General features: G+C 63.0%; 1 protein-coding gene across 2 annotated transcripts; it reads left to right on the top strand.

Annotated features, from left to right (window-relative positions):
* Positions 1 to 35: 35 nt before the first annotated feature.
* LSM4 (LSM4 homolog, U6 small nuclear RNA and mRNA degradation associated) lies at positions 36 to 8663 on the top strand. Of its 2 annotated transcripts, none has more exons than XM_019499293.2 (5): positions 36 to 228; positions 1327 to 1368; positions 1861 to 1959; positions 5716 to 5899; positions 8221 to 8663. In XM_019499293.2, the coding sequence occupies exons 2-5, from the start codon at positions 1366 to 1368 to the stop codon at positions 8307 to 8309; spliced, it is 375 nt and encodes a 124-aa protein (XP_019354838.1). In that variant the 5' UTR covers positions 36 to 228; positions 1327 to 1365; the 3' UTR covers positions 8310 to 8663. The 2 variants fall into 2 exon arrangements, with proteins under 2 accessions (XP_019354838.1, XP_006271085.2); XM_006271023.4 differs by lacking the exon at positions 36 to 228 and adding an exon at positions 921 to 1172.
* Positions 8664 to 12194: the final 3531 nt, after the last annotated feature.

Raw genomic sequence — 12194 nt, 5'->3', positions numbered from 1 at the left:
CGCCCCGCCCACAACCACCGAGCGCCGCCCGCGACCAGAGCGCCTCGGCGCTTCCGGCCCGTCTGCGCCGCGTGCCGGAAGTGGCTCGGCTCCCCCGGGGCAGGGCTGGGCGCTGGTCCCCGTCCCGTCGCCGGGGGGGAGCGCCCGGTAGGCCCAGCCCGGCCGGAGGATGCAGTCGGGGCTGCGCCTGCGCTCGTGTCTTCCCCGTACTCCCGGGACGCGATAGATGTATTGCCAAAATAAAAAAAGGAAAGGCCCGTCGCGGTCGTTGCGAGTCCCTGGCGGGGGAAGGGCGGGATGCGCGGCTGGGCCGGGCCGGGCCGGGCAGGGCCGCCGCTTCACCTCAGCCTCCGCGAGCACCCGGAGGGCCCCGAGGCGGCGGCGGCGGCGAGGCCCCGGGGCGCCGAGCAAACCGCGCCGGGCCGGATCCGCACCTCTCGGGCGAGCAAACGGCTGAGCGCGAGGGAAGCGCGCTCCGCGCCCGCGGCAGCCCGTCGCTGGAAGGGGCACGGCTGGGCCGGACCGCGCTCCCGGCCTCTTCCCCGGCATCGCAGCCTGCCCCTGCCCCTGCCCGGCAGCCGCCAAGCCTCGGGGTGCAGCGAGAGCCGCTCCGCTGCGCTGCGTGCGCGGCCCCCGCCTCGCCTCGCCTCGCCGCGCTCGGGCCCCGTCCGCTCGCAGGGGCGGCTGCACACCCCCAAGGGCAGCCGCGTCTCGTGCGGAGCGCGGCTGGGCTAGTCACGCACGTGCGGGGTGCACGTCTGTGAGCCCGGCCGTGCAGCGCTGCACATCGGGGAGGGGCTGTCCATGTTGAGGGGACCTGTCCGGGGGGGTGCACGTTGGAGAGCGGGTGTACATTTCGAAAGTGCACATCTGGGGACTGGTGCACGCCCGTGGTGCGCAGCAATGCCGTGGTGCACATTTGGGGGGGTGCACATATGCGTGCGTGGTGCACACGGGAGAGGGGGTGCACACCTGCGCCGCAGTGGCTAACGCGTGGGAGGGGCGCGCGGTGCACTGTGGGAGGCGGGTGGTGCCCGGCGGCGGTTTGCGGCACTGTCGTGCAGGCGGCGCGGCGCTTTGCGGCAGCCGGGCTCTTTGGCGGCCCGGGCGGCGCCAAGGCCGGCGGGAGGCGGAAGCGGAAGTGGGAGCGGGGCGGCCGCGGCGGCAGCATGGTGAGGCGGGACGCCCACGTGCGCGGGGCGGGTACAGCCCCCCCCCTTCCCTTCCCTTCCCCCGGGGCCCCGCGCGTGCGGGGCGGGGGCCCGGGTCCGTCGTGCGGGGCGGGCGCGGCCTCACACCGCCTCTCTCTCTCTCTGTCCCCTGCAGCTGCCCCTGTCGCTGCTGAAGACGGCGCAGAACCACCCCATGGTGAGTCCGGCCCCTCGTGGCGCGCGGGCGACGGAGACCCGCCGCCTCGGGGTGCATTGCTTTCGTTGCGTTGGCGGACTCCTAGCCCGGGCCAGGCCTGGGGCGCGGGGTCGGCGTCCTGGAGCGCAGCCCTCGGGGACCACGAGTCTCCTCTTGTCGCGGCTGTGCGGAGCTTGGCCGCGGCGTGGCGCGGCTCCCGCCTGCGGGAAGAGACGCGGCCGTTTCCCGAGGGGCAGCAGCTCTGGCCAGGCAGCGGGGGCGGACGTCTGCAGGAGCTCTGTCCCAGATGGTAGACCGTTAGGGCTGGGGCGTTGTCGCGCGCCGATCTGGACGGCCTCGTTGTCGCGCGCCGCTCTGGAAGTTTTCCTCCGAGCCGCCGCGCTCGAAGCGTGACGAGGAAGCTCCTCGCCCTGGATTCGGGCAGGTTGCCTGCAGTCGCCGCGGCTCCTTCCCTAGTGCTGGTTGTTTGACGCGACTTCCCTGTGTTTCCAGCTGGTGGAGCTGAAGAACGGCGAGACCTACAACGGGCACTTGGTGAGCTGCGACAACTGGATGAACATCAACCTCCGCGAAGTCATCTGCACGTCCCGGGTAAGTGCTTCCTGTTTATCCCGCCGGCCCCGCGCTGGCCTGGCTGCTCCTCGTGCTGCGCTCCAGCAAGCTCGTGCTCCAGCGTGCGTCTGGGAGAGATGTCTGACAGCAGTTAGTCTGCTGGGTATTTTCCCTGTAAAGTTTAACACCTGAGATGTCAAAGTGAGCGTGTCTCAAGTATGAATTAGTGCTTTTACACGTGCTGCCAACAGGCAGAGGAGCTAGTGATAAACTCTCGGGAGGGGAGTGCCTGTTCTCCAAGCTGGGTGCCGTGGCTGGAGAAGGAGGCCTGCCTTGCCTACGAGTTCAGAGGAGGCGAGGCCCGAGGAGGAGGGCAGGAGGCGCGTGCCGCACAGGGTGACGCGGAGACTTCGTGAGACGAACTGAATCTGCGCAGACCATGGCTGCCCTGCTGCTGAGTGGGAGGCCTCAGTGCGCTTGTGTTGAATCTGGCTTGGCCGCGCAGCGCAGCCACACTTGGCGCTAATCCTGCCTCACCTTTCCTAGACACCGGTCTCATTGGTATAGTTCGTATGTGGTTCAGCTTCCTTTTAACTCTCGTCTGTCCCTGAAAACCATTTGTGACGAAGAGAAGCGACTCTGCCTACCTGCATTAGCTGCGCTCGCCTGGTGTCTGCCTGCCCTGGCGAGTCCTGAGGACACCTGGCCAAGGGCGCACGAGGGCTTCTGCCTTCTCTCTTGACAGCGCTGCAGGGAAACTTGCAGAGCTCAACACCAGCTCCCTGAAGCCTGCACGATCAGGTGCTGCCTGGCTGGGATACGCCGCGTGATCCTCACGGTTTGTCCATCCTCGCTCCCTTCAACACCCTGCCAGGCTTGCAATAGGAGACCGCAGATGGCAGAAGTCTGTGCGTCCTGCTGACTGGGCAGTGGGGTGGTTGGCTGTGCTGCTTCGTCAGTGCTTGTGCAGCACAGGCCGTGTCATTGATACAACAGTCACAAGTTCTTGGGCTTGCAGTGGGGCATTACCGAGCACAGGGCTTGCTTCGTATCTCTGTGAAAGTGGGAGGATTAGCAAGCTTCCTCCAGGGCACCGAGCAGTTCGCACCTGGAAAACAGCAGCGCCGTGCCGCACCATCTTCCTGCCAGAACTCTCTTTCTACCAATGTCCGTGTTGCCTAGAGGACCTTGCGGGGCCCCTCCAGCCCTGCTTTGCTGTAATTCAAGCACGGTTCTATTCTTTGTCTCCTCACACGACAGCGTCCCTGCATCACCAAAGGCCCACAGCTGCAGTGTGAAAGAAGCTCTTCCTGTCCTCCCTGTCGGCTGGCATGGGTGAAAACCTCATGTTTGAATTGACGCGCGCCTGTGTGTGTGATGAGCCCCAGGTTTTGCTGTACGAGTCTGAGCCGGTCCCTGTGGAATAACCCGGTCTCTGACACGGGTCTGTAACCCACTTCGTTAGGACAGTCCTCACACCCACACAGAGCTATTAGTGTTTATTGGCTGACTAAGCTCCTGCCACCAGGGGGAAATCTTCCTCCTACTTGTTCAATCCAGCAGACTGGCCTGGCAGGATCAGAATGCATTACTGGGGTTGCCTAATGGGGCCGCGAGGCAAACAGCCTGATCCCCGTCCCTCCCCTACAGCCCAGGAGCTGTCTGTTCCCACTGAGAGCCACTGCCTCTTCATGCTGTGGGGATGGGCTTTGTGCAGTGTGGGGACTGCCCCTGCTCTGTCTGGGGATAGTTGCATGAAAATTACATTTTAATTGCTTCTAAATCTCTTCTGTCACTTCCCTGTCTGTGGTATCCTGCTCCTCACTAGCAGAGAAGTGTCACAGAAGCCTTGGAGGGGATTCAGCAATAGCTTTTTGAGTTACCCTGTGAGGACCAAGGTCTGTGGAGGAGAAGGTCCTTCCCAGAGCAGTTCCCGCTTGACCTGCATCTGGAAGGAAATGACAAAGCTTCAGAGGCTCTGAGAAAGCTTGGCAGTCATGACACAAGCCCCCGGGAAATCTGTCTCCACCCCAGGGAATTGTACCCCAGTTCCAGGCAAGGGCAATATCCAACAGCAAGGTAGCTGCTTCCCAGAAGAGCTGTTTCTTTGGGTGTGGTGGCTTGTCATAAAGCAAGTCTGCATAACCTTGGCCCGGCTCTGACTTTCAGTAGACCACAGTGGAAGGCCCCTTCCCCATTAAATCATCAAGAGGGAGGATGGGCAGGACTTTGGGTGAGAGCCCAGGAGGTGGGTGGTAAAGGCCCAGACCCGTGTTGGTTTCCCAGCTGTGCGTGCTTGTGCCAGAAGTGATGCTGCCTCTTGCTGGAGTTCCTGCAGGAAGTGGGGGAGGCTTTGCACTGCTGCGGTGTGAGAAGCGGTGACCCCCAGGCCGCCCTTTCTCCATTTCTGCTGCAGCAGCGAGTTGGCCGTGGCCACCCTGCTGCTGGTGCTGACACAGCTGCCACTTAAAAGAATACGCGCGCCGGGGAGAAGTGGGCAGGCCTCCATGGGACGAGGTGCTGTGGCTCCCGAGCTAGTTTCCCGGAACCAGCCGCTGGGTGGCACAGAGCTACACCCAGAGCAGTGAGCTGGGCTGGCTCCGGGCTGCGGTTTGTTTGTTTGCTTTTCAGAATCCAGAAACCAGGAAGTGAAGGATCCTGGTGGGTCGCTGGGCGGGGGAGGGTTGGGCGGGCTTTGGAAGGGAGCTGTTTTCCCGGTGTGCCTGCCTTATGCGCTACAGCTCCTCCAAGCAAGCAGCTCTCGGATAACCCCTGTGGGCACAATGGGCGTGCAGCCAGGTCTGTGTCCCTGTGTGGGCCCCCCCGCCCCAAGTGAGTTACTCCAGAATCGGATGTCCACATGCGCTGTGGTGTCCTGGGAGTTGTGTAGCAGCAAGCTCCCTCCTCCATGTCGAGCACGAGCACGGTACAAGTTAACAAAGGCAGGGCGGGATCTCTTCTCCCCTCCTCCAGTGACATCACGAGCCAGCCTGTTCTGGGCCGCCGTTCAGCTCGGACTCGGCCATGTCCGTGACTTCCCTTGTTCCCACCACCGGGCCGATCTGGGCGCGTAGGAGCTGCGTTCCAGGGGCAGCGTCCTCAGGAGGTTTTGAAACTTTGCTCCTGAGGAAGCAAATGAGCCAAGCATATCAGGGCAGCCCCAGGACTCAGCTCTGAACCTGGTCTTTGGGCTCTGCTGCTGCGGCCCCCTGTCTCCTGCCAAATGTGCCTGGGAGTATCAGCCCCCACGTTCACCCTGCTCTCTGGAGCCCCTACCAACACGGCCCTTGAGCCCTGCATTAGCACCCTGGACGCTGCCAGAGGGGTGGAGCTGCTGGGCCCCTTCCTGCTGGGGCTCCCAAGCAGGAAATCTCCCTTTGCTAGCAAAGCCCTGGTCCTTTTGCCTGCAAATCGGCCGTTCTAAGCTATCGTGTTTCCCTTCATCCTGTGTTTCCTTTCCACCCTTGGTCCCTGCCAGTGATCTGCTGTGTCCCTAGGGTAGTGGCAGAGAAGGGCCTGTCCCCTCCCCCTCGCCTCTCTGCCTGCGTGGTGGAGGTTGTTCCACCCGCCCTGGGGCTGCTGTGTTGAAATGGCAAAGGCAGATGGGGAAGTCCCCTCCCCCGGGTTTGGGGCTTGCATTTATTATGGAGAAACCCAGCCTTGCCAATGAGGCCCCATCATGGTTTTCAAAAGAGTTGTGTCCCTTCCCTGAAACAGTGGGGTGGGCCGGGTGCCCAGAGCAGGCTGCGTGCGCCTGGGGTCCTGTGCCAGCCTAACCCTCACTCTTCCTGCCAGGATGGGGACAAGTTCTGGAGGATGCCAGAGTGCTACATTCGCGGCAGCACCATCAAGTATCTGCGCATCCCGGACGAGATCATCGACATGGTGAAGGAGGAGGTGGTGTCCAAGGGCAGGGGCCGCGGTGGGTTGCAGCAGCAGAAGCAGCAGAAGGGCCGTGGAGCCGGAGGCACCGGGCGAGGTAAGGAGCTGTTTGTTCTTCAGGCGTCGGTGGGGTGGAGCCAGGCCCTGGCTGTTGCTGCCCAGCCCAGCGCTGGGGCTGGGGGAGGGAGAGATCAGTTCTGTGAAGGGCCTGTCTGAGGAGTGAGTCCACGGTAGGTCTGTCAGCAAAGCACATTGCCCTGGGGAGGGCCAAGGGGACAGAGACTCCTGCCTCCTTGCCTAGCTGGGTAGGAGATGACCAGGCACCTCCCTGAACTTCACCACGGCAGACTCGTCTGGGGCTGGCGTGTTGGGACGTGTCTGGGGTGAGCCGCACACTCCTGCTTCTTGCCCGAGTGTCAGGCTGTCACTTTATTGGCGCGTCAGCTTGAGGCCGTGAGAAGAGGCTGTGCCTCAACATGCCTGGGCTCTGACTGGTGCAGAGAGGGGTGTTCTCTGCCTCCTGGAGCGCCCTGCCGTTCCCTCCCCTTATCTCTTCGCTGAGCAGAGTCCGGCTTGCCTGTCTGCATTCTTGCACCTCCTCCAGAAGGGCCTGGGCGTGCTACATGGCGGCAGTGCCACTTACCTCTCTGAATGCCCCTCCCTTCCCCCACCCTCCAAGAAACCTGTCAGGGCTGCAGCTGCCATCGAGATCTCTGCTTGGGGTTCCCTTCCCTGCCCAGCAGTCCCCTAGCACTACTGCAGGCCCAGGGACCACTGCCCCCCCATCCTGCTTCCCACCTGTTGTCCGTGGGACCTGGTGAGGCTGTGGGCTCCCTTCTGTGGCCCCTCTGTGAGGCTGCCCCAACGGGTGTCCTGGCCCACGTGTCAACATGGCATAGGTGCCCAGTGATGCAAGCCCAGCTCTGGGTGCTGCGGGGCTGCGGAGAAGGGGTTACACCCTTGTTTGCGTGGAGCGTCTCAGGCTTGTCCCTGGCGCAGCCTCATCTCTGGCTGCTGGTGCAGGGGCGGGTAGGAGGCTGCGTACAGTCAGATGGCTTGAGCTTGGGGCTTGCCAAGGGGGCTCCGTTTTGCAGGAGCTTCAGGCAGCATGTGGTGGAGCAGAACTCGGGCTGCAGCTGCTCCCTCCGAGCTCTCGAGAGGCAGAAGTGACCTTTAGAACGTGAAGGCGCCTTTTTTCTTTCCTCCCTCCTGCTCTGGTGGCCAAAGCACTTGGCAAAGCTGCTCCCGGCTGTTTGGGTAAACACATTGCATGAAGCAGTTCCTCTCATGCCCTGCGCTGTGGAAATATCTACCTTGTGGGGAGCGGAGTTGACTTCTCCGTTGGAGGAGGAGCTCCCTGATGCTTTGTGTAACTTTAATTAGCTTATGGAATATTTGAAAGAGAAGCTTTAGCATTTGCTAATTAGCTAAACAGCTTGACTGCTGTCACAGAGGCATTAAGAGGGAAGGCCGCCTCACTAAGATGGTAGGAGGGAGATGCCAGGGTGTCATTGCGTGTACAGTTGAAAGCATTATTGTTCTCGACATGGGTGATCCTTGGTCTCCTGCCCTGTTGGCCGGGGGGAGGAGAGGAGCACCGTTGTCCAGTGTCAGCTTCTAGGAGAGGACTTAGCACGTCGCTTGAGGCCCTGAGCACAAGCAGCGTGTGGTAACTGCCCGGCGAGGCCCCAGGTAGAAGATGGGCAGCCTGGCCTGTCTTGGCCTCCCACCCCCCCAGGCCCGGTGTCCGTGGAGCAGGGGTAGGCAGAGTGAATCCCAGAGTACCCGCATTGCTGGCACACCCCAGTAACCCTGAAGAGGGCTCTGGCAGTGTGCCCAGTTTGACACTAAGCCAGCTTAGTTTGGGGCACAGTGGAGCAGCTCTGGGTCAAGGCTGACCGGCAGTCTGTGTGGCTGAGGACCCCATCGCAGTGTCCAGTCACCTGCCTCTTGTCCCCAGTGCAGACAGGTGCAGAAGCCAGGCATAGCCAGGCAGGGGTCTGTCCTGTATCTTCTTCAGCCTGGCCCAGAAAGCGGCTTAGTCCTGCGTCCCTTGGGTTGCTCCACTCCTCACGGGGCGCTATGAGGGAGCCTCCGGGTCTCACTGGGGCGTCGGTGCTCTCGGTCGCTTGTTGCCTTCTACAGACACAGGCCCTAGCGCCTATGGCCACGGCTTAGTCTGCTAGTAAGGGCTACAGCACCCTGCTCCTGTCGACGCAGCAGCCTTGGAATAACCTCCGCCAGCCCCTTCAGGTGGGAGGGGGTGGCGAGAAAGCAGGAGCTTGGGAGGTTTTGCTGGCTTTGCAGAGGAGGCTGGGAAATGGGAGCCTGCCCTCCGGGGCCACGCAGGGGTCTGCAGAGCTGGGGGCCACTGCTGCTGACTGGCATCATTCTCTCCCTGCCTCTCCTCTTCCCCAGGTGTGTTCGGAGGCCGCGGCCGAGGGATTCCAGGCAGCGGCCGAGGGCAGCAGGAAAAGAAGCCAGGCAGGCAGTCTGCAAAGCAGTGAGCAGCTGCTTGTACCCTGCCCAGGGACAGTGCTGGAGCCTGGCTGGTTTGTCATCGCAGGGCTGCCAAGTGTTCAGAGGTGTTGGATCCTTAGCCTGCCGTTAGTCAGCTGAACGGCACCCGAATCGCAGCACATTGCATCGCGTGAGCCCCTTCAACCCTAGTCTGCTGGAAGACCTAGGTTCATTTGTACTTTTTTTTTTTTTTTTTTTAGTTGGTAACTCCATAATTGGAAGTATTTGCGTTGCTCTTTCCGTCGACAGAGGCTTGGGCCGCGGCTCTCCAGAGAAGAGCCAAGGGCTGGTTAATTCTTTGGGCTCTCGAGTTTTAATAAACAAATGTCCTTCGCACTGTTCTCAGACACTTGCAAGTGCTTCCCAGGCGGCTCGGGCTGGGTGTCTGTGTGTGTAACTGGACAGGCTGAGGGCTGCTTTTTGCATTTGTAACTTGCAGCTTGTTCGTTAGGATCGTGGACACGGGAGGATACGGTGCCTGCCGAGGAGCAGCGCAGGCGGTTTCCTTTGTAGAGCCTTTTTAACTCTCACTTGCTCCCATGCCTTTGTAACTGGGAAGGTCTCTGCCTTGGCCGTGGCTGGGCCACAGGCTGCGGAGGAGCCACTTGGCATTTGTGTGATGAAAACAACCCAGACACAGTTGATTCCCCCATTCTCTGACACTAGCACTTCAGTCCCTGTGTGTGACGGGACCTCAGGGCAGCCTGGCATACGATACCAAGAAGCCTGCGCGTTCGTGTGCAAACTGTGCTCTCTCTTCGGGACGTACCTACTTTGAAGGTATGCCCCACACACAGGTGCTACTCTTGAGAGGACACCTGGGTTTCTTTGCTAGGGGTTGGATTAGATTCCTTGAGGTTCAGATTTGCCGGGAAACGTTGCTTTTGTGAAAGGTCCCATGTGCTTCATCTTCAGGCTCTTCTTTGAAGGAGGGGGGTTCTTTGAGGCCTCTCTGGAGACCCTGCAGTAGAACCGATGCATCCCAAGCTGCTTGTCTGGTGCCCCGTACAGAGTAACAGCGTGATGGAGTCCAGCCCCTCCGCAGCCGCCGAGATCCCGGCTTTCCTGCTGGATGCGCTGGCCAGGAAGGCAGTATCCGGCCCTAGCAAGGTCAGGGACTGCAGTGGGGCAGGCTCGTGTGAATGAGCAGCTCCTCGCGTGGGGACGGTGGAGGCAGAGCCTTCCACCCCTCTGTGCTGACGGGGGAAGCTGCTCTGGGGCAGTGTCACGGAGCCCTCGCCCTGCTCGGGGCACCTCCCTTCAGTGGTGTTGGCCGCCTGTCCCGAGCGAGAGCAGGTGTCGAGCACAGCGCTTGCGTGTGGCACCAGTGCTCACCTGCAGCTAGCGCCACCTCGCCCTCCTGTACCAGGGCTGGGCATGGCCTCCTTGGCAGCTTCACGCCTGCACTGCTCTCATGCAGGAGACTGGGTGCTGGAGCTGCAGCTGGCTGTGCCCTCTCCTGCCTGCCTCTGGTCAGCCTGGCCCGTGCATTTGCTGGGCGCTTGCAGTGACACACAGGGGACGTAAGCCTGACCAAGGGTCCTCGCAGCACAGGGCAGTGGGCGCTGGCTCCCATCTGCCCCACGATGGGAATTCAAAGCGAGTGTCACTACGGGGCATCGCCCAAGCGCAAGCTGGGCCGCACATCGGTCTCTTCCCCTTCTCCGCCCAAGCCCCTGGTTCCAGCCAGGAGAAACCTCATGCGCTGCAGCTGCTCTGGCAGAGGAACAGCCACTGTTGAGGGTGGGGTGGGGGGAATGGGGGCCAGCCCAGCTGCCCTGGCTCTCGGGAAGGCTGCAGACGCCCATGCCCCTCCCTCAGTTTGGCCCTGCCCCAGCACCGTCCGGCTCCTTGGGAGAGTCGGGGCCTGCTGCCCTCACGCTTTCTAGGGCCTGCCTTTCCCTGCACAGCCGCCCCGTGTGCTCGCCTGCCTGCAGCGGTGGTGGGGCCGGTGGATGGAGTCTGTTGTCCGGGGCCAGGAGGTTCACTGGAACTGGAGATAATCCCTCTCGTGGCTCCTGGGCTGACTGGCAGCAGCTGAACAGCCTCACCCCGCAGCTAATGGCTTCGCTGCACCTGCAAGTCCCAGGGCACCCAGTTCCAGCTCTGTCCTGTCCCGTTTTCCCCCCAACACACACAGTCGTTCTCTCCCATGGGAGCAGTTTGATGCCAGCGCAGCAGGGACACCCTGCCTCCGGCAGTGGCACAGCCCTCTGGGGCCAGCTGCAGCTCCAGCATGCGACGTCTTGCTGCAGCTGTCCTGAACTGTCCGGGCCGGCTCCCCGTGCGGTTGGTGCCAGCCCTGCCATGTCGTGGGCACATGCAAGGGCCCAGGGCAGCGGAGGGCTGGCAGGGATGCTGAGGGCAGCAAGTGGTAGCAGGCTGTAGGCCCCAGGAGGGTGCACAGCAGCACCCCTGCCCCAGAGCAGGCTCCTGCCACGGCCTCCCCTGGGCTGTCGCAGCTGCTGTTCTCCCCCCACAGCTGGCTCCCTTCTCCCCGCCCTGGCGGCGTCCTGCGGTCTCCTCCCCTCTCCGCAGCAGTCCCTGCCTGAACACGCAGCCTGGGTCCTCCGGGGCTGAGGCTGCGCCAGGCAGGCGCTCCCTGCAGAGCCCTTGTTTTGCAGGGTGCGGGCAGCACCGTGGCCCCGGCCCAGCCGTGACTCATAATTTCTGTGCCTGCGTCTGGGAGGCAGCACCGGAATAGTTACACGCGGAGCTGGGGACGTGAGGGAGTGGCTGCAGAAATACTTCAGGCCTGCGCTAAGCCGCTAAAAATACACGCCAGGCCCTCCTGCTCCCCGGGCTGGGGGGGCTGCGGGTCCCTCTCCTCTGCAGGGCACTGCCAACCCTGCGAGCAGGTTCTCCTGGCAGAAGCGCCAGGCCCTGAGCGTGGGCTCCCGCTTGGCGAGGGCTGAGCTGCTGCTTCTCCCGGGCTCCGCAGCTGTCGGGTGCCTGTCCTCACTCTTCCCCAGCGGGGTCCTGGGGCTGGTGTCCAGGGCATGGTCCCGTGCATGCCCTAACTCGGGGGAGCCCCATGCCAGCTGTGTTCGGACCTGGCTCCTTCCCTCTGCTCAACCCAGGGCCTCGCCCCTGGCAGCTGCAAGCTGGCTGAGCCAAAGGAGGATGCCGTGGCGCCGTGCAGACAGGTCCCCGTCGCTCTTGGGAGCGCTGGTCTGGCTCCCCAGGCTTTGTTCCCATTGACATTGTGGGACATCCGTGCATCCCATTGTGCGGCTCTGCTTCCGAGGGGCCAAGCAGTGGCACAGGAAAGCTGGCACCTGCCGGCCTCTCCCCACGGCACGGCGGAGGGGAGCTGGGAGCCGGCCAGCACAGGGCCGGCCGCGGCAGTGTCCGTGCAGCGTCAGAATTCCTCTCCAGCGACAACACGACGAATATAGGGAGCAGGTGGTGGGAGAAGTGGTGACTCAGGGGGCGCGGGGCCGCTCCGATCTGCACGCCGGCTCTGGGAGTAGCAGCCGCGGCACGAGCTGCGGGGTGCTCCCAGCATGGCTGCAACAGCCGGGGTGCTGTCTTCATCGTCGGGTGCGAAACCCTTCCTCCAAGCACCCGGGTCTCCCCCGCGGGGGCCTGCAGGGCTATGGGGGCAGTTGCCGAGCGGTCCCAGCTGGAGAGCGGTGACCGTAGCAGGGCAGCTGCTGGGCCTGGGTTTGGGCTTGGGCTGCTCCGTGCCCAGAGCTGCCACCAGCGCCCCAGGGGCTCAGCAGGCCGCAGCAGGGGTTTGCCCCAGAGCTGGGGCAAGTGCAGGTCGGACTAAGGCTGCACGGGAGCCACAGCCTGGCACCCCCAGGGATGCTCCGGGACCTGGGCCCAGGTGCTGCAGCCCGGCGGGACTGGGGGCGAGGCGCCGTGCC

Source organism: Alligator mississippiensis, chromosome 16, assembly GCF_030867095.1.
Source record: "Alligator mississippiensis isolate rAllMis1 chromosome 16, rAllMis1, whole genome shotgun sequence".
NCBI classification, from domain to species: domain Eukaryota; kingdom Metazoa; phylum Chordata; order Crocodylia; family Alligatoridae; genus Alligator; species Alligator mississippiensis.
This window is presented reverse-complemented; position numbering and strand designations above follow the sequence as displayed.